Here is a 20,765-nt window from a genome sequence, read left to right on the forward strand (position 1 = left end):
TAGGGGCCCTGGAACAGTGAGGGCAGAGTTTTTGAACCCGTGGAAGCCAGGCGGGCGACGGCAACGGACTTTTTCAGCCCATCACGGCCGATTTTTAACCGGGCGCGGAAGACAAAAGTGCTTTTAATGCTTTAACGAGCGGCGCTGAACTATTGTTCCCCTATTCGTGGCTCGCTTCCGAGTTGCTTTCGCGGCGAGTCAATCCAGAAACGTTTTTGCGGACCTTCTCCCGGCTATCGTCTTTCGCTTTTGGCAACTTATTTTCGCATCCCTTCTCTTCCCCGGCTACGCTGGTCCGCGCGTGTGCGGTATCGATCAGGAGAAATTGTCCACCGGTTGAGGGCCTTTTCACAGGAGATAATTCGCTGGCACGTGGTTGCTCTCTAGAATGCAGTAGCGCTTCAAAATCTGAACGAGGGTCTATGCTTCAGTAATTGCACGATCGAGATCCCCACCAGTTCGAAGAATCGCTTGACGAGCAACCCGTCGAACGACTGCGCACAGCGCTTCAAAGCGATGCCGATCAACGTGTGATCGCTACTTGTTAGTTTTAATTAAATCCTCTAAACATCACTGAGCCTCCTTGAGTGTCTGATTTTTATGATGACACATGTACAAGATCCCTACGTATTTCAATTAATTGCACTGTGCCTCGATCGATTCGAGTTACCACTAAGAGTCTTCTCAAACTATTACTATTGATTATCTAGCTACAGAGCTTCATACTTTATACACACGTGGCACAGTGGTATTGTACTTCCCCGTCGAAAATAAAATCGAATTTCCAATATTCGTGAAAACTCACGCAGCTTTTATACCAGCTACCGCGAAGACTGTAGAGAAGAACGAACGTTGCCCGAAATACGAAGTGTTTTTACTCTGTGGAAGGCTTTGCAAACGGCTCCACGGAAACCCATAACCGCGTCCTTACATGCGTCGAACGTTAGTGAGTGATGATGCAATGCACTTGACAACCTTCGTTATTCCTTGAAATGTTATGTAACTAGTGCTTTGTTCCAGCTGTGCACAGTCGAAATGAGGGGTTGTCGATGTACCTACACCAAACTTGTGCAGAAACAGGAAAGGAAAGTGCGCCGAACGGGAGAAATGCAAGAAGGATCGGCAAACCATTTCTTTCTGGCTGGGGCATGGTGGAAACCCTTACGAAACTGTGTATTCACAAGGAGAAATTTTTAGGTGTGCGCCTTCGATTGCTATGGTTTTTGGATATGTTTTAGAGAACCGAGAAATAAGATATACGTGTCTTTTCATTTTGGCCCGTTTTCATATTTTGGGGGGGTTAAACCACCCCTCGTAGCTCATCAGAAAAGTTCCTATTGTTAGTTTAAAGAACATTATAACATTATGTTGAAGAAAACTTGATAAAAATTTCAGTTGCGACCATAACTTGCTGTAAGTTCCTGTCGTCAGTCAGTTTTGTATCTCTTCTTATGAACTTTGTGGGATGGTTTCACCCCCTTAAACGTGCAAACGGGTCAAAATGAAAAGACACGTATTTCCTAATTTTCGGCCCTCTAAAGAATATACAAAAACCAAAACAATCGGAGTCGGGCACCTGAAAATCTTGTACATGTGTTCAAACATTCAACTCACATTCAGTGGTTGAATATAACGTGAAATTATTACATTTGGTAACGGAACATATATTAAATTATTGTCGAATTGTCATTAAATCCGCGAAAAAACAGCTGTCACACTAAGCCGTTTATGACAAAAGTTACGTAACATTAAAAAAGACCTTACTTTAGATAAAAGATAGTAATTCTGATTTTTTTGCTTATAACACACACAGCGCTGATATTTACATGGTACTTCGTGCGACACATGACGACGTACGGCAGGCCTGCCCTTTAGGGTGCAAATAGCTCCTCAAGTTCTGGGAGCCGGGCAACAAACGAGCAGGGAAATGTTAAGGTGGAATCAGACGGCGCGTGAATCGGCGATCTTTGCGCGCGAATCGCCGGTTCACGCGCCGTCTGATCGGTCATCGATCGCCAAGTCGTGCTCGCTAAGCCGACTTGCCGAACCTGGACGAGCCGAGCAAGCTCGCCGATTCACGCGCCGTCTGATTCCACCTTTACCTTGCTAACCGTTGCGTGGGTTTTGGGACAACTGCAAGAGGGTGTGTGCGCCCATACGCGTGAGACCCAGCTATGTAGGCTCGCGGTACGAGTCAGTATGGACGCACGCACAGTCTTGCAATCTCCCGCAGCCCATGCTGTGGTTGGCAACGTAACAGTTTCGCGCTCGGCTGTTCCGGGTTCCCAGAACTTGAGGAGGTATTTGCACCCTAAAAGGCAGGCCTGAAGTACCGGCTGAACTTTTGTACATTGATATTACGAAAGAGCACCACTAATATCCGCAGAGCAACCAGGAATCATTTTACCCAGGGGGGTCGTTTCAAACACCTTTCCCCTATTTTTTATTTTTCGAATCACTAAAACATGCAAAAACTGTAGTATTCAGAGGCGGACACCTAAAAACCTCTCCTTGTCAGTGGATCGATAATAAATAGATACAGTTTGGAAACATAAGTATAACTATATTGTTCCTACTCCCTGATACAGAAAATCATCTAGCATTACGTAAATGTAGAGTATTCGTGAGTTCACGAAAGACTGCATCATATGGTTTGCTATTCAAGCCGTTCGTTCTATTATCATTTGAATTACTTGTGTATGACATATGTGTTCGCACGGCACACGCGTGAAAATTATAGAATTTTGCTTTCGAGGGTGTAAGGCTCGATTCACCGGTTGGTACGCGTATAAGCCGGACGATGTATCACCCGCCAAATTAATATTGGGTGACTGTTTAAATTATTACGTGTCGATTCTGTTCTGAACGATGATCTGAGAAGTTAGCTCTACTTGTGCTGATGTGTCCGAATGCTGACCTCATCAAAAACACCGAACCGTACTGTTCCCGAGCTCGTTGACTTCTGGTCTTGTCCACCTTTTCGATGTCAAAGGTGGACAAGACATCTGATTTTTGGGAGGCGCCAAAATGCCTGATTGGCTCAGCCTTGCTTGAAGAGGAGGAACCTTCCCTCCAAGATTTCGGTGATGGAGGAGGAATCCTCTCCTTCTTCGTGACGTAGCGCAGGGAAAACCGGACATCTGGCTAACAAACCTCGCTGGGTTGATCGGCCGGAGCCTCTCGCCGGGGTCGCGGTTTATGATCGTATTGTCCCGCGAGTCAGCGGTGGTCGACGGTATGTACCGTTTTGAAGTTACCGTACACCACCCGCTGACAGAGCAATCAACGGGTTTTCCCAGAGCGAGGACGGTCGAAGTGTCCAAAAAAATAGCACGATGCCGAATTGCCACCTATTAAACATCTGGCAGGCAAATGCTCCCCAAGACTTCGACGGTAAGCAATTGCCTAGGAATAAGGGTCGCTGAATTTCTGCCTCGCTCTGAACCCCCCTTTGTTCCCGTAAGACGGAACATGCTCCCCCCGTTGAGAGACCCGTCGATCAAATACATATACCATAATTGGATGAAAATATGATACTTAAAGCTACGATGCTTATTAAATTAAAAGTCTTTGTTTATGCGACGAGTTCTGTTTCGTTGTGGACCGGAAGCGGCGCGAGTTGCTTCACGTTGCGACGGTAAACACCGCGGAATGTTCGAACGGTAACAGTCCGTACGATGTCGTCTTTCCCGGGATGAACCTTCTCGATACAGCCGAGATGCCACTGTAGGGGTGGAAGCTGGTCATCCCTAATGACCACGATGGTGCCTTCCTTGATCGTATGGGAACCCTTAGTCCACTTATGGCGCACGTTCAAGTGGTTGATATATTCCTTATGCCACCTGGACCAGAAGTCCTGTTTCACCTTCTGGATGTGTTGCCAATTTGACAACCGGTTGGTCGCTGTTGCCTTGAAATCGGTCTCCGGTAGACTCGTTAAAGAATTACCAATTAAGAAGTGACCAGGGGTTAAGGCTATAGGATCATTGGAATCACAGGAAAGAGGTGTTAGAGGACGAGAGTTTAAAATCGCCTCGACTTCAATAACGAACGTATTGAACTGTTCGAACGTGAACAGTTCTTCACCAACAACGCGTTTTACATGGTGCTTGAAAGATTTTACCGCAGCCTCCCAAAGTCCGCCAAAATGAGGCGATAGAGCTGGCATGAAGTGCCACGATATTCCTTTGTCCGCCAGGAAATGTTGTACCCTTTCGTTTTTCAGGAGGTCTTCGTGAATTTCGCGCAATTCATTATTTGCGCCGATGAAATTCGAACCGTTGTCCGAATACATGTTACGGCACATCCCTCGACGCGCGATTAGCCGTTTTAACGCCGCGATGAATGCTTCGGTCGTCATGTCACTGACGACCTCTAGATGGACGGCTTTCGTTGCGAGGCATATAAAAACTGCAACGTAGGTCTTTATACGAGTGCGATTACGGAAACGTCGCTCCTTAATATAGAATGGACCGCAGTAGTCCACGCCGCAGTTGTAAAACGGTCGGGTTTCTGTGACTCGAGCGGCAGGTAGATTGCCCATGACGTAGTCGGTGACAGGTGGATTCACGCGGAAGCATCTAACACATTGCCGAACAATTTTTCGCGTAGTATTTTTTCCATCGATTGGCCAGTATGTTTGACGAACGGCGTACAGAGTCGAGTTGATACCTGCATGGTGAAGCTGTAAATGAGCTTCGCGAATGATGAGCTCAGTGATACGGTGTCCTTTCGGTAGGAGAACCGGATGTTTTTGTTCGAACGGCAAGGTGGAGTTCTGTAATCGCCCTCCGACCCGTAATATTCCCTTATCGTCAAGGAAGGGATGTAACGGCAAGAGCTTACTCTTCGGATGTAGTCCTGCTCCGGTCTTAAGATGGTGAAGGTCTTGTGTGAATGCGGATGATTGCACAAGTTGTACCACACGATCGTTTGCTGCGTGTAATTCTTCCACGGTCAGAGGTCCCTTAAATCGACGAGGTAGTCTAAGCCGCAGGCAATACGCGATGATTCGTCGGAGGCGAGACAAACTTGAATAACGATTTAAGATCTCGTCGCTGTTAATCGTGGTGGTTACAAAGCAGGTAACACGTTTGGTCTCTGGAACTTCTTCAACGATTTTAAACTTTGACTCTGGCCAAGCCGATTCGACGCTTGAGAGCCATTGCGGTCCGTGCCGCCAGTTGGAATCGTGAAGAAATTGTGTCGGTGATTGTCCTCGCGAGAGTAAATCTGCCGGATTATCGCAAGATCTAACGTGACGCCATGCGGTGATGTCGGTTTTCGATTGTATTTCGGACACTCTATTCGCGACGAATGTTTTTAGAGAGGACGGTTCTTTCTGTAACCAGTTCAGCACGATGGTAGAATCGGTCCAAAAGATAACTCTGTCGAGTTCGCGTTTGATGGCCTCTCGAACAGTGGCATATAATGAAGCCAGGAGAATTGCACCGCATAGTTCTAAACGAGCGAGACTTATCGTCTTAAGTGGTGCTACACGAGATTTCGCGCATAGTAAATTTACGTTTATTTTACCGCGTTTGTCAATCGAGCGTATATACAAACATGCTCCATATGCCTGTTCACTCGCGTCACAGAACCCGTGAAGTTCGATCCTACGCGTTGCGCGCTGTGTAACGTTTCGACCGAAGGATACATTATGGAGATGTTTAAAATCGTTCGCGAATGTTATCCACTCGGTGTGGAGGCTGGCTGGCAATGACTCGTCCCAGTCCAGTTTAAGATGCCAAAGACGTTGCATCAATATTTTCGCGACGACGGTAACCGGAGCGAGTAACCCTAACGGATCGAAAATTCTCGCGATGCTGGAAAGAATCGTCCGTTTCGTCACCTTCGTGATAACGTGTGGGTCGACGGTGTACGTAACCGTATCGTTTCGCGCGTCCCATGATACCCCGAGCGTCTTGACCGTTGAATCGCCAAAGAATTTCGGATGGATCTGTTCTTCCGTCAACCCATCGAGAAGTCGCGGTTCGTTGGAGACCCATTGTCGGATGTTGAGTCCTCCTCGCTGAAGCAGGCCGATGACCTCGTCGCGTAAATTCTTGGCTTCTGCGTATGTGTCGGCCCCGGTCAAAAGGTCGTCGACGTACATGTCCCGCTTCAAAATGGATGCCGCCCTTGGAAATGAATCCTCTTCGTCGTCCGCAAGCTGGTGGACACATCTTATGGCGAGATACGGTGCTGAAGACAGTCCGAACGTGACTGTGTTCAATTCGAATGTCGCTATTTCGTTCCGTTCGTCTCTCCACAAAATGCGTTGATAACGACGATCCTCTGGTCTAATGAGGAATTGGCGGTACATTTTTTCGATGTCTCCGGTCAGCACGTATGCGTACATGCGAAACCGCAGGAGCAAAGCAAAAATGTCATCTTGGATGGTCGGACCGATCATTAGTGCGTCGTTTAAAGATAGGCCGCTGCTCGATTTCGCGGAGCCGTCGAAAACCACTCGAACTTTTGTAGTCGTGCTCGAGGGTTTTATGACCGCATGATGTGGCAGGTAAAAACCGTCTGAATCGCGTGTTTTCACCTTAGTCATATGACCAAGCGAGATATATTCTTGTATCACGGACGAATATTCTCTTTGCAGCGATTTGTTACGATGAAACTTGCGTTCTAACGAAAGAAACCGATTGTACGCTCGCGAACGAGAATCTCCGATGGATTGCTTCTTCTGATTAAACGGTAGCGCGACGAGATAGCGTCCTGATTCGTTCCGTTGGACGTGGGCGGTGAAGTGATCTTCGCAGTCGCGTTCCTCGGATGATAGGTATCGCTGCTGTGGTCCTTCTTCGATGTCCCAAAATTTCGAAAGATCGAAATTGACGCTGGTTGCAAACGTTTTGCGTTGTATATGCGGCGACGTTGACAACACGCTCCCCCCGATGATCCATCCTAGCTGTGATTTTTGTAGGATAAGATCAGGCCCGTTACGAGGGGAAAGATCGATTTGCCCAACGCTAAAGCTCGCGAGCGAAGGGCCGGTGCCTATCAGCATATCGACGGATGCTGGGCGGTGGAAATTCGGGTCCGCTAATTTCAAATTTGCCGGAATCTTAAACCTCGTGCGATCGATTTGAGTGTCCGGTAAAGGTCGCGAAATCCGTGGTATCACAAAAAATGTAAGATGACGTTGAAAATCCGATAGTCGTGACTTTATGGTGGTAGAAATTAGTTTGTTCGTCACGGTATTTAGTGCATTTAACGCTTCGATGGCCACGGAAGCCCTTTTGCACTGAAGATGTAATTTCGACGCGAATTCTTCGGTGACGTAATTCGCGTCAGAGCATGTGTCGACTAACGTTCGACATTCGATCGGTCTCTGCTCGTGATCTAACGCGTGAACGATCGCGGTAGGCATGATACCGTCGGCCGATGCATTAGCGACTAGGGCGGTTTCTCGGCGGTCACGTTTCCGAGCGTTGCGTTTTCGCGATTTTTTACGGAATGACTCTAGTCAGGATTCATTTTGTGTGTCTAAATGAAGCCTAGTGTTGTGTGTCTTATTGCATACGCGACATTTTCCGGCCTTACACTCATCGGTTTTGTGATCCGAACGTAAACAATTCATGCAAAGTCTTGCCTTACGCGCGGCTTCGATGCGTTTTTCGATCGACAATTCGAGAAATTGTGTACATTGATACGCGGCGTGAGAATCCGCGTGACAAATCTTGCAATTCGGGTATCGGTTTGTGGCAAATGTTTGTCGCGTCTTCCGCGGAGATGGCGGCGACTTCGGTGCTCTAGCGGGTTTCGCGCGATGGGTGTTTGACGTATCGTTTCGGCGTTGCGCTACTGAATCCGTCCGGTGTTCATCTGGTAAGTCCCGACCTGCATTCCCGCGCGATGTGGAGTATTCTTCGCACTGATGCGCGGCGATGTGCAAATGTTTAAACACGGTCGCAATCTTCGGAACCTCCATGTCTGATAATGTCCGTTCCCATGCCTTTCGAGCGTCCTCCGCCATACTGGACACAGCGATGCTAAGTAAAAGATCGTTCGCGATGTCCTCCCACGATCTCCCGAGTGCTTGCAGCGACCGAATGTGCAGCTGCATGTGATTGGCCAAATCACGGTTCGATTCCGATGAATCGTTTGGCATTGCGGGTGTGTCGACGAGAAGCGAGGCGTGACGCAAAACGAGAGCGCGTTTGTTGTCGTAGATTTCTAAGAGGTGATCCCATGCAGCCTCATAGTTATCATCGGTGATGGTGTAAGCCTCGATCGCAGATTCTGCCTTCCCGGACAGTGAAGCGCGTAAATAATTCAGCTTTTGAATGTTGCTGAGACCGGGTATTGCATGGATCGTCGTTTTGAAACCATCCCTGAACGTGACCCATTTTTCGATTCGACCGTCGAACTTTTGGAGGTCGATCTTGGGTAATTTCACCGAAAGTGGAAACGATGATGCGGCTGACGGCGCGGGCGAATCTCGTGATACGTTTTCGATGTTCGGTGGCGGAATAAGATTTACGGACGCTACAAAACTATTCATTAAGACTACTGCTGTCGCCAATGTGTCGTCAAATTGTTCTGTTATTTCCTCACGTTCGGCTTCCGCTTGATCGAAGTCTTCAATGAGGGCCAGTTCGTCTTGAATACTATTGAAGGTTCCGAACTGATTACGAAGCCGTTCGATGCGTTCGCGAAGCTTGACACGATTCTTCTCACAATCTTGATACGAATCGAGGTACTTGTTGAAGTGAGTGATTTGCGATTTGAACGATCGCCGTTTCATCTTCAAACCGTTAATACGCGCGTTGATGTCTTCTTGCGACATTTTAGGCGAAGTGGAATGGATACGATAGGAATTAACGGAAGGATAGATCACGTGTGCTTAACTAAATGGTAATTCCTCAATAACGAGCTTACCGTAACCAAAGTCCTTGTGCTGGTGGAGTCGTCTCTGGACCGGATGACGCCGTTGACGAATGCGTTGTCCACCTCAAGGCTGGCTGTTCAGCTTCCACGATGTTGACGTCTTTCCGTTCCGAATTAATTCTCCTGCCCGTGGTAGAATTTCGGAATACACTTGAAGGAAGTTTAGAAGTCTTTGCACACTGCACTTCCACGGTCGTGGCTCCGGCTCGAAGGACCAAAATGTTCGCACGGCACACGCGTGAAAATTATAGAATTTTGCTTTCGAGGGTGTAAGGCTCGATTCACCGGTTGGTACGCGTATAAGCCGGACGATGTATCACCCGCCAAATTAATATTGGGTGACTGTTTAAATTATTACGTGTCGATTCTGTTCTGAACGATGATCTGAGAAGTTAGCTCTACTTGTGCTGATGTGTCCGAATGCTGACCTCATCAAAAACACCGAACCGTACTGTTCCCGAGCTCGTTGACTTCTGGTCTTGTCCACCTTTTCGATGTCAAAGGTGGACAAGACATCTGATTTTTGGGAGGCGCCAAAATGCCTGATTGGCTCAGCCTTGCTTGAAGAGGAGGAACCTTCCCTCCAAGATTTCGGTGATGGAGGAGGAATCCTCTCCTTCTTCGTGACGTAGCGCAGGGAAAACCGGACATCTGGCTAACAAACCTCGCTGGGTTGATCGGCCGGAGCCTCTCGCCGGGGTCGCGGTTTATGATCGTATTGTCCCGCGAGTCAGCGGTGGTCGACGGTATGTACCGTTTTGAAGTTACCGTACACCACCCGCTGACAGAGCAATCAACGGGTTTTCCCAGAGCGAGGACGGTCGAAGTGTCCAAAAAAATAGCACGATGCCGAATTGCCACCTATTAAACATCTGGCAGGCAAATGCTCCCCAAGACTTCGACGGTAAGCAATTGCCTAGGAATAAGGGTCGCTGAATTTCTGCCTCGCTCTGAACCCCCCTTTGTTCCCGTAAGACGGAACAATATGGGTGACAAATGTTTGAGATAGCACGACCGAAACGTTAATAATAATAGTAATGCGCTTCGTAAACAAGATTAATGAGGCTCGAAAATACAGGACGTGTCACATAACTTCTAAAGTATGGAATTTAAAACAGCATGAACTACCTATATCTACATCTCCTTTATATGAACCTTCAAATTGAATTTATCCCTAAGATCATACGCACGTTTTATGGAACACTCTCTGCGGTTGAAATAATGGGGGTTGTTTTACTGTAACGCGAGTGCAAAGGCACAAATGTTACGTTGTTAAAGGATAACGTGTGATGTGAGGTAGGGGGCTGCGAGATTCTTCCGGAGAATCTCGTCGTATTCCGTAGCCTGTCCTCTGTAGGATCGTCAGTAGTATAGTAAAGAGAGTTCCAACCAAAATTTGAGTTTTGCGTTCAATACACGTTCGGAGTGGTACGATAGACGTTCAATACACGTTCAGAGTGGTACGATAGACGTTCGATACACGTTCAGAGTTCAGGGTAGTACGATAGACGTTCAATACACGTTCAGAGTGGTACGATAGACGTTCAATGCACGTTCAGAGTGATAGAATAGACGTTCAATACTCATTCAAAGTGGCACGATAGACGTTCAATACACCTATGGCGCTAGTCAAAAGTAGTATGGTGTATTGTACGTCTATCGTACCACTCTGAACTCTGAACGTGTATTGAACGTCTATCGTACCACTCTGAACATATATTAAACGTCTATCGTACCACTTTGAACTGCATTGAACGTCTATCGTACCACTCTGAACGTGCATTGAACGTCTATCGTACCACTCTGAACGTGTATTGAACGTCTATCGTACCACTGTGAACTCTGAACGTGTATCGAACGTCTATCGTACCACTCTGAACGTGTATTGAACGTCTATCGTACTACCCTGAACTCTGAACGTGTATCGAACGTTTATCGTACCACTCTGAACTCTGAACGTGTATTGAACGTCTATCGTACTACCCTGAACGTGTATTGAATGCAAAACCGAAATTTGGGTTAGAACTCTCTTTACTATACTACTGTCGTCCCTCCGGCTCCGATAGGTCGGGCGAAAGTGCCGGCCACGGGATACTCCCTATGAACCGAAAGGTAGTGGCTCCTTGGTCGGTCAGAGAGTTGGAACTCATCGTAGGTTTTAACAAGTGTTTATTGATCTTGACTGACACTGACTTGAAACAAGAGAAAGAAAGCCCCGCCATTCGGGCGTCGGTTTTTACATACATTGTTTTGGGATCAAGGTGGATGGCTAATGGTCGCCGTCCGTTGATCCCGCGGCTGTGACTCGCACGCGAATTCCTTTGGTCGCGTGGTTGCACGTTATGCATTGCATCGGAAGAAATTCCCATCGGCACGTGTTTTGCAACACGTGCAGGAAGGAACGGAGGGGAAAGAGGCAAATCGAAAAAGGAACATTAGATGAAACGCCTTTTTAACCTTTCATCATTACTCTGTTCCTTCTTTACACTTTTGTAACCGGTTGCACAATCCAGTTGCATTTATATCATTCAATGAAGGTAATGCAAATTTATAACCTTTCCATCAATCAAACTCTTACATATCTGCGACCTTGAAGAGCAACCCAATATACTTTCAATTGAAACAAGAGAATAGTTTACCTGGCGGGGTGGTATATTCCTATTCGCAACTGCGTTGCTCGGTTAGCAAAAATATTAAGAACTCAGTACATCATTACTATGATAAAATTCACGTCCGCGTATGTACAAATTGACAGTCGATTTATCCTTACACCTTTGACATAATCATTTCACCAAAGAACAGGTTTGCAACGTTATACATCGTATATATCAAATTTGCATGAAACGAGGAGTATAAGAACCGCGGAAAAAGGAAGCTCGGGCATCACAAACGGAAGTAACTTTGAAACTAGTGAAACGAAGCAACAGCATCGAAAAGTCAAACATGTCTCGATATATCGTCGCACTAGTCCTGTTCGTCGCATTAGTGGCCCCTGCTTGTAAGTTTATAGATTGTACATAACTATTCAGATATTGTTTGGCAGCAATAAATGTTTCATTGTATTATACACGGTTCAACTTGCTTCCAAAAACTTAACACGTGCATCATAAACTTTTGGCGACAATCAAGCGCGTAATTATTTTTCAAGTGAGCATTCGCAAAATATGCGTGAGCTGGAAAGACGCAGTCGATTCTTGCGCAGAGAACGAAACGATGACACTGTGTGGAAGAAATTGCGAACCTACGTGTAAGAGCATGCCAGCCGCACTCGTACCGGTTATTGAAAGGTGTCCGGAAAGTGTCGTAAGTGTTCGAAACGATCGTCAATGATCAACTATTCAGAATTCTCTAACTTATTGCTACTAACTAATTGACACGATACTGGCGGGTCCTTTACAGCAATGCTCACGTGCAACAACTGCGTGTTCGTGCGAAGCGGGTTTCGTCCGAAACGATCAGGATAAATGCGTCGCCCCTGCTGATTGCTAACCGTAGTGCTCCACAACATCTATCTACATATTCTGATTTATCCCAACTTTATAGGATCCTATGCTTGGGTATTTGTAGTGTAAAATACCAGGAATAAACATGATGGTTTAAATGCAGATCCGAGTTAGTTTATTTATGGAGTGGAAAATGGTAAACTGCAAAGGCGCGTGGCTCGGCGAGTCGCAGAGCTCCGTCCCGTGGGATTGATCAGATCGGGCTCGCGCGGCTCGGGTTGGGCTTCCCATTCTTTCGCCCCGCCAACTCGCGCTCGCCAACAGACTCGCTGAGCCTTGGGACTATACCCTAATGATCGTGTGATTTACGAAGCACTAGTGAATATTCATATATTTTTCCTTTTTTGTATTGTGTTTATTACTTTATGAAGTCTTAAGGGGGTACCTTGTAGGCCTAAAAGAATGGATAAATTTAAAATTTGTTTCCTCAGGTAATTTTTTAGTGAAATATCGAGATCGTTTTAGAAGATCTTCGGATACATTTTAACTTTATTTTCATACATTATTTATTACTTGAAGTTTTAAAATAGCGGAGTTATACATCATTTTCTACCGGCATGTCTTGTCAGCTAGCCCCCAGCGCTGAAAGCGATTGGAACATAATACATAAAAAAATCTTCTGTCGAGTTTTAAGAACAATAGATTTCCTTCAATGTAGGTTACGGTTTTTATCATATTTTCATTTGTTCTAACATCAGACTATACCACAGCAATCACAGACAATACTATATTCAATTGCTTGAAGTTATCCCGGGTAATGTCCGGGTTAGGTACCCGACGGGTTAAAAAGTAACAGCTCTACTTTGCATGTCTCACGTTTTTTGAGCCCTAATTAAAAATTTGTAGGTTTCAACGATTCCAACTTACGCTACACGAAACACGAATGATTTCTCTTTACTTTGAAACAAATTGCATGCAAAAATAGCAATTATTATTCAGTTAACAGCGATTTAACTCTTGCCAGGCGATATTAAGTATCATTACCCTATGCCAACGTTATCCACTGCAGGGTTGTAATGTTGTAAACCAAAGACAGAAACGGCTGTAACTCGGAAACAAGGCCAGATACGGCAAACGTTTATATGAACTTTTTTTTTGTTAGCTTTGTGTCCTGAATCCACCCCTGCAATACTTCTCACACACTACGAAGCACCCTGTATATCTCAGTTAGTAGTCACGCGCCATCAAAGTGTTTCGTGTGAAAAGACCCATGCGCTAACGAGACAATTTCAAATTGCCCGTGTATCGCGCTCTTTCCGCCTGCAACCCGCTGCACTTTTATATTACTGGTCTTTTATCTCTGGCACCTCCGCCGTGTAATTGCTCCGCTGTATCGTCACGCTTCCCGCTCAGCAATTTATACCGTATCCGAAATGGCAATTGGCAGTCTTAATTTTTGAACGTTCGCGATTCCTCCGCGTCTTTCATTCCCGAACACCGCGCCGGCGGAATGAAAGAGCCCACGCGCGGTCATTGATGTCCCGCCTTCGAATTGCGGATGGACGATTGAACGGTGCGATACCATCGAAAAAGATCGTTGATAGTGCCGCAGAATAAATATCATCGCACACTGAATCACAGGTTCCGGGCGACACTGTATGCATACCTAGCTATGTACATACTTCACATACACAGCGTGGAAAATTTCACCGTACAAATTGAACGCTGGCAATTTAATCAGGAGAAAATGCTGAGCGATGCTTTCGTCAGTAAAGTAGTGCAGTGTGTGAAAAGAAGTTGCATGCAATATAATCCGTGTGCGTGTAGGCTACTTCCATTGATAGGCGCAAATACTTTCATCAACCCAGGCGACCAGGAGGGACACCGATTTTCCTAAAAACTCGATAGGCAAATGATGTGGGACGACATCGTTGAAATAAGCTTAGGGAGCCGTTACTGTCGTAACTGCTCTCTCTCTCTTGCTAATTCCCTCGTTGTAGGCATATTGCCTTTCGGGATATTAATGCAGTTTATGTCACAAGGCGAATCCGTGTCGATTACGTAGCGAACGCACCAGAGGGCTGCATGCGCGAATCTGCTTATCGAAGTTCATCGTTTCGCCGATCGTGCATTACATACGTCGAGTGATTCTCATTACTGGATACATCTGAACCCACGGAATAGTTTACTGCGAATTATCCAATATGTAGCCCGGCCTTGTCGTAATCCCCCTCATAAATGTCACTCTTGAGCATGGCCTGTCTGCATGGTATTCATTGCGGGATCGGTATTTCCTCCGTCTCCCTGTAACAAGGCGGATCCATAGATCCGTCGATAACAATCGTTCTTCACACCCATCAGCTGTCGCTAATGCTATTTGCGTGCTCGCGATACTCTTGTTAAGCTTGTTAGCTGTTTCGCATAGGTGACATAAGACCGATAAGTGGGAATAAGATGAGACGTCAACGTCTTGTTTGTGGAAATTGTCTTTTCGATAGACTCCACAAATGTTGCCGATAGAATATGCTTATGCAATTAATGTACAGGGTGCAAAATTAAGAGTTTTATGAGCTAGTATAGTTGAAAATATCCCATATGACATTTTTGTATTACTAGGGACTTCTTGATGCTGACAGGATCGTAATATAATAATATTAATTTTATTCGAGATTGTAACCATTTAATAAACCATCCACCACGTCACTTTATTAATTCTTTAAACAGGAAAATGTGTTGTCAGATACTGACATTTTTAGACCCATCAACACTTTGCCTTGACGTCGTACACTAGCGGACAAAAAAGTTACCACTCCTTCGATTTGTTCTATTTTTGTTATTTTTTAGCATACATTTGGGACCGCGGTGTGTTTAATATGCATATTCTGATGAAGAATTTAAAGCTGTATAAAACCCAGTTAAAGGGAGCTAGTTTGAAGCTGCAAATGTTTGATCAAGGTTGAGAATTTAAACCAGCATATCCGCTGCTTTACTGCCGCTGACATACCTGTCACTTTGTCTGGCTGGACAAACCAAATTTCGACTGTTTCAACCGTAAGTCGCTAAATAATTAATCACCAGACGTAGGTGCGCGCCTAATAATCTTGCGCGTGTCAGGACAACGCTTCCCGGTGGCAAATTAATGGCGCCGGGAACATTTAAATGAATAGTATAGGAGTGTTTGAAAAAACTGTAGGCACAGTATCTGCTAACACTAACAAGAAAATTATGCAGCTTTGTGTGCAAGTAGAGTAATTCATGCGTAAGACAAACCTATTTTTGTGGGTGCCATAGTGCGGTTCAGGGGTGGGGGGGGGGGGGGGGGTGAAAACACCCCTTGAAAAAAGTGCAGAATTTTCTTTTTCGTGGAATATCTCGAGAACGGTGAGAAGTATTGGAAAGAAGTTTAAACAAAAGGTACATCTTTTTTATATCTACAAAACTCCGTAAAAGTAATTATCGAATTAAGGATTGGTGGTCGGGGTAACTTGAAAAGTATGGATTTTTCGATAATTATTTTTACGCAGTTTTGTAGATATAAAACAAGACGCAACTTTTGTTTAACCTTCTTTTCGATATCCCTCACGGTTCTAAAGATATTTCACGAAAAAGAAAATTCTGCATTTTTTCAAAGGGTGATTTCACCCCCTTAATCGCAATATGGCACCAACAAGAGATAGGTTTGTCTTACGAATGAGCTACTCTACTTGCAAACAAAGTTGCATATTTTTCTGAATTTCCGGGTTGCCTGACTGCACTTGTGAGTCGTTTTGCAGTTAGTCTACAACGACATAGCTATTTGCGAACATCAATATAACCTCATACATTACATATGTGACACCGGTCATTTTCCATTTTCCATTAATAAAATAAACGAGCTCCACTTTTTTATAAATTGGCAATCATATAGTCTAGGGGAGGCTAAAAATGCCCATTTAAAATCTTTCCTACGTTCTTGTCTACTGAATTAGAACTGAATACTGTACTAAATAACACATACAACTTAAAATATAACATAGTCTCTGGCGAACGATTGTGTAAATGTCTATTTAGTTGTCGCAACCGTGTTAAGACATCCACATGTACCCTATTTTTGTCTCTCCACGTGTTGAACCTATTTTCTTCCCAATGTTCTATCGTCCTTATTTCGCCCTTCTTTCTTCCTTCTTTCCAAACGTAAGTCCTAAGTGGAAGAGGAACAAGAGTGATGAATTCGTAACGGACAAAGGGGTGCAAAATCGAGCACAGAAGAGATTACGCTCATGTATCGCGTTTGCGGTGAGGACCAGCTCTCGCGACAGCGTAATCGTTGCGGGCATCCATTAAACTCGATTGCTTTCGATGAAATCTTCTATGGCGGTATCAACTTGTAACGAACGTAAAGCGTTTTTACGAGTAGCAGCGAATCGTCCCGGCAGGTTTGAATGGGAGACGATAAAATTAGGGGCAGAGGTTCTCCCTGGGTCGGCCGCCGTCGAACGTGATGCTACTGGCACGAGCTGCCGCGAGGCTGGCGCCGCACTTCATAAAGTTAGATCGAGATTTTGAACTTTCGCGAACCGTGACCCCTCTCGAAATTGCGCTTGATAGGCCGCTTCTTCGAGTGCCAAGAATGCTCCTAATAGGATAAGTTCCTGCAGTAAGTTTTGCTTTCTGCCTACACGAATATCGTGCCAATCAGACTTTTTCCAAGGAAAATTTCTACGTCGTGCGAGAGCAGGGATCCGAACCGCCGCGTAACCCTAAACCTTACCCGGTTAACCAAGGAAGGTTTCTGTAACCCACACTAACCTCGAGGGAACGGTTCTTAAATTCTAGAAAGAACCGAAGTAACCGGGTTAACCCGCTACGAGCGGGTTAGTAGTGAAATAAGACAGTCTAGCCTAGACTAGACAGTCACTTAAGGCGAGTCAGTGATATGTGAATCTACTTACAGGCAATACATGTTCAGATCAAATGAATACACAATGTTTAAAATGTACGAGTGTATAATCCATGCAGGATTGATTAAGTTTAGAGGGTTGTTAGAAACGGAATTTATACTTTATTTCTTAAACTTCAAGAATTACTCAGCACCAATATCTTTTAGCATCAGTATCTTCTGCAACCGTGTACGCGTTTCGCCTTATGGCTTCCATTGTTTAATATTTTCTAGCATTCGAATATTTTCGACACCTAAGAATTAGACAATAGGCAAAGGTCGCGTCATCTGGTCGACAGTCGGTCTCGTCCGTGCGGCAGGTATGTACTACCGAAGCACCGAACAACCGGGTCGTAATCCCGCACCATCTAGGCCCGTCCAACTTTTGCTCTTGCCTTTGAAGAACAACCGCCGGGTGGTTGCGAGCGAAGGCAAGAGCGACGGTTGTGCCCCACCATTGGGACCTTTCGCTCTTAAGGGGCACGAAGAGCCTGGCTTGGTGCCTTCAAGAGCGAAGAGCAACTCGCGGTTGCTCGTGCGAGCAAGTCCCTGGACAGGCCTGATCTAGACGGTGTGAGATTTTGCGCAAAAGTCAGCCGCCAGCGCAAATCGTGACCGATTTCAATAATTTTTTTTTTTAAATACTCGTAAAGGGCTCAGCAATAACGAAGCACTGCAATAAAAAGCGCTGCGTCGTGTGTCGAACGTGTGTCTGCATCCACGCAGGGTTGCGAGGCAGTCCGGTACGCCGTATTGGTATATATGACGTCACTTGGTTTGGATTGGCTTAGCATTGGTATGACGTCACGGCGTCACCAACCAAATATAAGTGTTCCCCTTCTCCTACACCGTACGACCAAAGAGAAGATACGTACGCCGTCATATACACCAGCACGCATTTATTCAGTACGCCTGGCAACCCTGCATCCAGGTGCCATGGTGGACGGATGATCGTTTCGTCTACGGGCATGTTTATAATAGTTGAATCTAATAAAGTTTATCTTTCATTAATTCAATTAATGCGAGTACAGTCTTTCGCGTGCACATAACCACAGTTGCGCGTACAAGAGGTATCATAAAATAACAGCAGGATTTAGCTGATCGAAGAAATCCGACACCCGTTGTTTCCGATATTGCGCGAAACGTGCTCGATTATTGCTGATTGTCAGTTAACCTGTTTCATCAATGAGAAATCGTGGTCAGTGTCTGATTTGATTGAACAGTTTTGGGGATGGAATAGTCGATACTGTATGCGCCAGGCTTTAGAGTGAATAATTCAACGCGTTCGCGTACCTGTGGTGCTTATACCTTTTCTTATAGTGGTTAACATTTTGCACCGGATTGACGTTGATATTTTCCGCGTTCCAGCGGCAAGGACGACGAAAGTGTAACTTTGACGACTTTAATTCGCCACTTATCCGTCCGTTTATTTCACGTCAAAGTTCCTGGAGACTCGACGTGACTCGAACGCTTGTTATTTTTGACAAGGAACCTGGACAGCGGGATTGCGTGGGTACGGAACGTTAACGTGACTCTTCCACTGGTCGTAAACCGTTTCCCCTAGTTACATTTGCTAAAACTTGCAGCGTGCCTATTCCACAGCAAGCCGCTACACCTTTCGGTGGAATCCCTTGTCTCGCATTCCCTTGGATCCGTAGAATGGAGACTAACGTGAAGCCACTTGATCCTTTCGGAGCAGCACGACTGTTAGGGGCATGTAATTAAACTGCCTTTACAATGTGGACAAGATTGTTTCGCAAGTGTTGAAAGGTTCCTCGCATACCTGAAAGGAATGATTAACCCTTCCACTGGCACGGGCATAACGTTACATTACGTGTATTTCATTTTTGCTGTAGCAGACATTTGGAATGAAGATTAGCAGTGTGTAAGTAAGCGCAGACTAAATAGTGGTATAGTAGGCAGTGTAAATAGAAATTTCTTTTTAAAAATAATTGTAGTTAAAATTCAAATTATAAATACGAATATACAATATAATGATAACAGTAAAATATTAGGTTGCAGCACAAGTTCTGTCCGCTAGAGTACGTCTTTTACAAATTCGATTTTTTAAAATAGCTTATACTTACAAGGGGAGGACACCATGTGGTAGACACCGAGTTTGGATCTATGTCGAATATAAGTAAATACGTGTCCAAGCGTTTCCACCAATAGGCCTTAATAATAGAGATATTTACATGGAAGTTATTAAAAATTTCACAGTGGCCGTGGGGTTTTAGTTCTTCTGGAGGCGTTGGGGTGCCTTTTGAAGATGTCTCCACGTTAAAAAAAACTTTATAAATTTAAAAAAAAAAATTTTTATAAATTACTTTTTTATAATTTTTTTTTTCAACTTGGGGAAATTGTCAAAAGGCACCCCGGCTCCTTCGGAGGGAAATCCCCCGCAGGCGCCAGGGTAACTGGGGGATTTTTACCCACTAAAACCCCACGGCCACTATGAAATTTTTAATAATTTACATATCTCTATTATTAAAGCCCATTGGCAGAAACGCTCGGACACCTATTTACTTATTTTCGACATAGATCCATCGTGCCAAGGCTCATCAAAATCGGTGTCTACCACATGGTGTCCTCCCCTTGTTAGTTCAAAATATATATTTTCCATCATTATTTATGACAGCTTCAAGAGAACAAGCCAATAAGCCATCAGTTATACCATAAGCACTTAACTTAAATAGTAGAATAAAGAGATTTACGATACATTACAATCGTTTTATACATTCCCTAATGCTGATGCTAACAAACTTTGGCAATAGTTTATAATCGTGTTTGTTAATAGTTTATAATCCGTTTGCTATTTCCGTATCCTCCGATATCTCAAGTGTTGTTGAAGAAGAGAGATTAAAATTTGCGTAGGAGGCAGCCAGAGAGCATGGCCCGAAGTAGGGATCAGCTGAGCTTTAGTAGGCAGCTAGATGGCGCTCCGGTAGAGTGTCAGACACCTGGAAGTAGAATAATTCGTCGTTAATCTGGATCTCCTGGATAGCAATCCGATCGGCTGATTCTTTATCCCTCACATTGCTATATAAAATTCGCCTTCCCAGTTCTGTAAATTTCACAACGGATTGAAAGATGAGAAGGAGCCTCTGAGGAATATTACAATGAATGACTCGAATTTGTTACGATGTAACGGGATATTCTATCATTCCGCCATTTCCGCGAGCTGGATATTCCATCTGGATGCTACACAGACCGCAATTTGCACAAAGGGAATTAATACCAACGTCAGACGCGAATCCGTCTTCCAGCGAGATTTGACGCCTACACAGGGCCAGGCAGCCTTTGCCTTTCCATTCACGCGTTTGGCCCAAAATTATACGTATATACGTGCACAGCGAACCGTGCTATGACGTGGAGGAGGAGACTACGAGTTTGGTTCTACAGCTACTAGTAATTAGTGCTGCAGAACACTGTGGTTCCTACTTTACATTCGTATGCACGGAAGGTAAAACGGCGGCGGCAGAGGCAAGCCTACGTGTCAC

General features: G+C 45.0%; 2 protein-coding genes across 2 annotated transcripts in view; both read left to right on the top strand.

The window, feature by feature from the left end:
• The window catches only part of LOC143369799 (furin-like), a 431,604-nt gene that overhangs the window by 249,894 nt on the left and 160,945 nt on the right, over positions 1-20,765 (top strand). The window lies entirely within an intron of this gene.
• On the top strand, positions 11,745-12,509 carry LOC143369991 (chymotrypsin inhibitor-like). Its single transcript, XM_076814557.1, has 3 exons — positions 11,745-11,902; positions 12,053-12,207; positions 12,304-12,509. The coding sequence occupies exons 1-3, from the start codon at positions 11,848-11,850 to the stop codon at positions 12,391-12,393; spliced, it is 300 nt and encodes a 99-aa protein (XP_076670672.1). The 5' UTR covers positions 11,745-11,847; the 3' UTR covers positions 12,394-12,509.

Source organism: Andrena cerasifolii, chromosome 6, assembly GCF_050908995.1.
Source record: "Andrena cerasifolii isolate SP2316 chromosome 6, iyAndCera1_principal, whole genome shotgun sequence".
Lineage (NCBI taxonomy): Eukaryota > Metazoa > Arthropoda > Insecta > Hymenoptera > Andrenidae > Andrena > Andrena cerasifolii.

Bases quoted from the DNA above. Each gene is read 5' to 3' on its own strand.
- LOC143369991 (XM_076814557.1), top strand. From the start codon at position 11,848: ATGTCTCGATATATCGTCGCACTAGTCCTGTTCGTCGCATTAGTGGCC. The intron at 11,903-12,052 runs GTAAGTTTATAG...TTATTTTTCAAG, and splicing joins CGCATTAGTGGCCCCTGCTT to TGAGCATTCGCAAAATATGC. The intron at 12,208-12,303 runs GTAAGTGTTCGA...GGTCCTTTACAG, and splicing joins AAAGGTGTCCGGAAAGTGTC to CAATGCTCACGTGCAACAAC.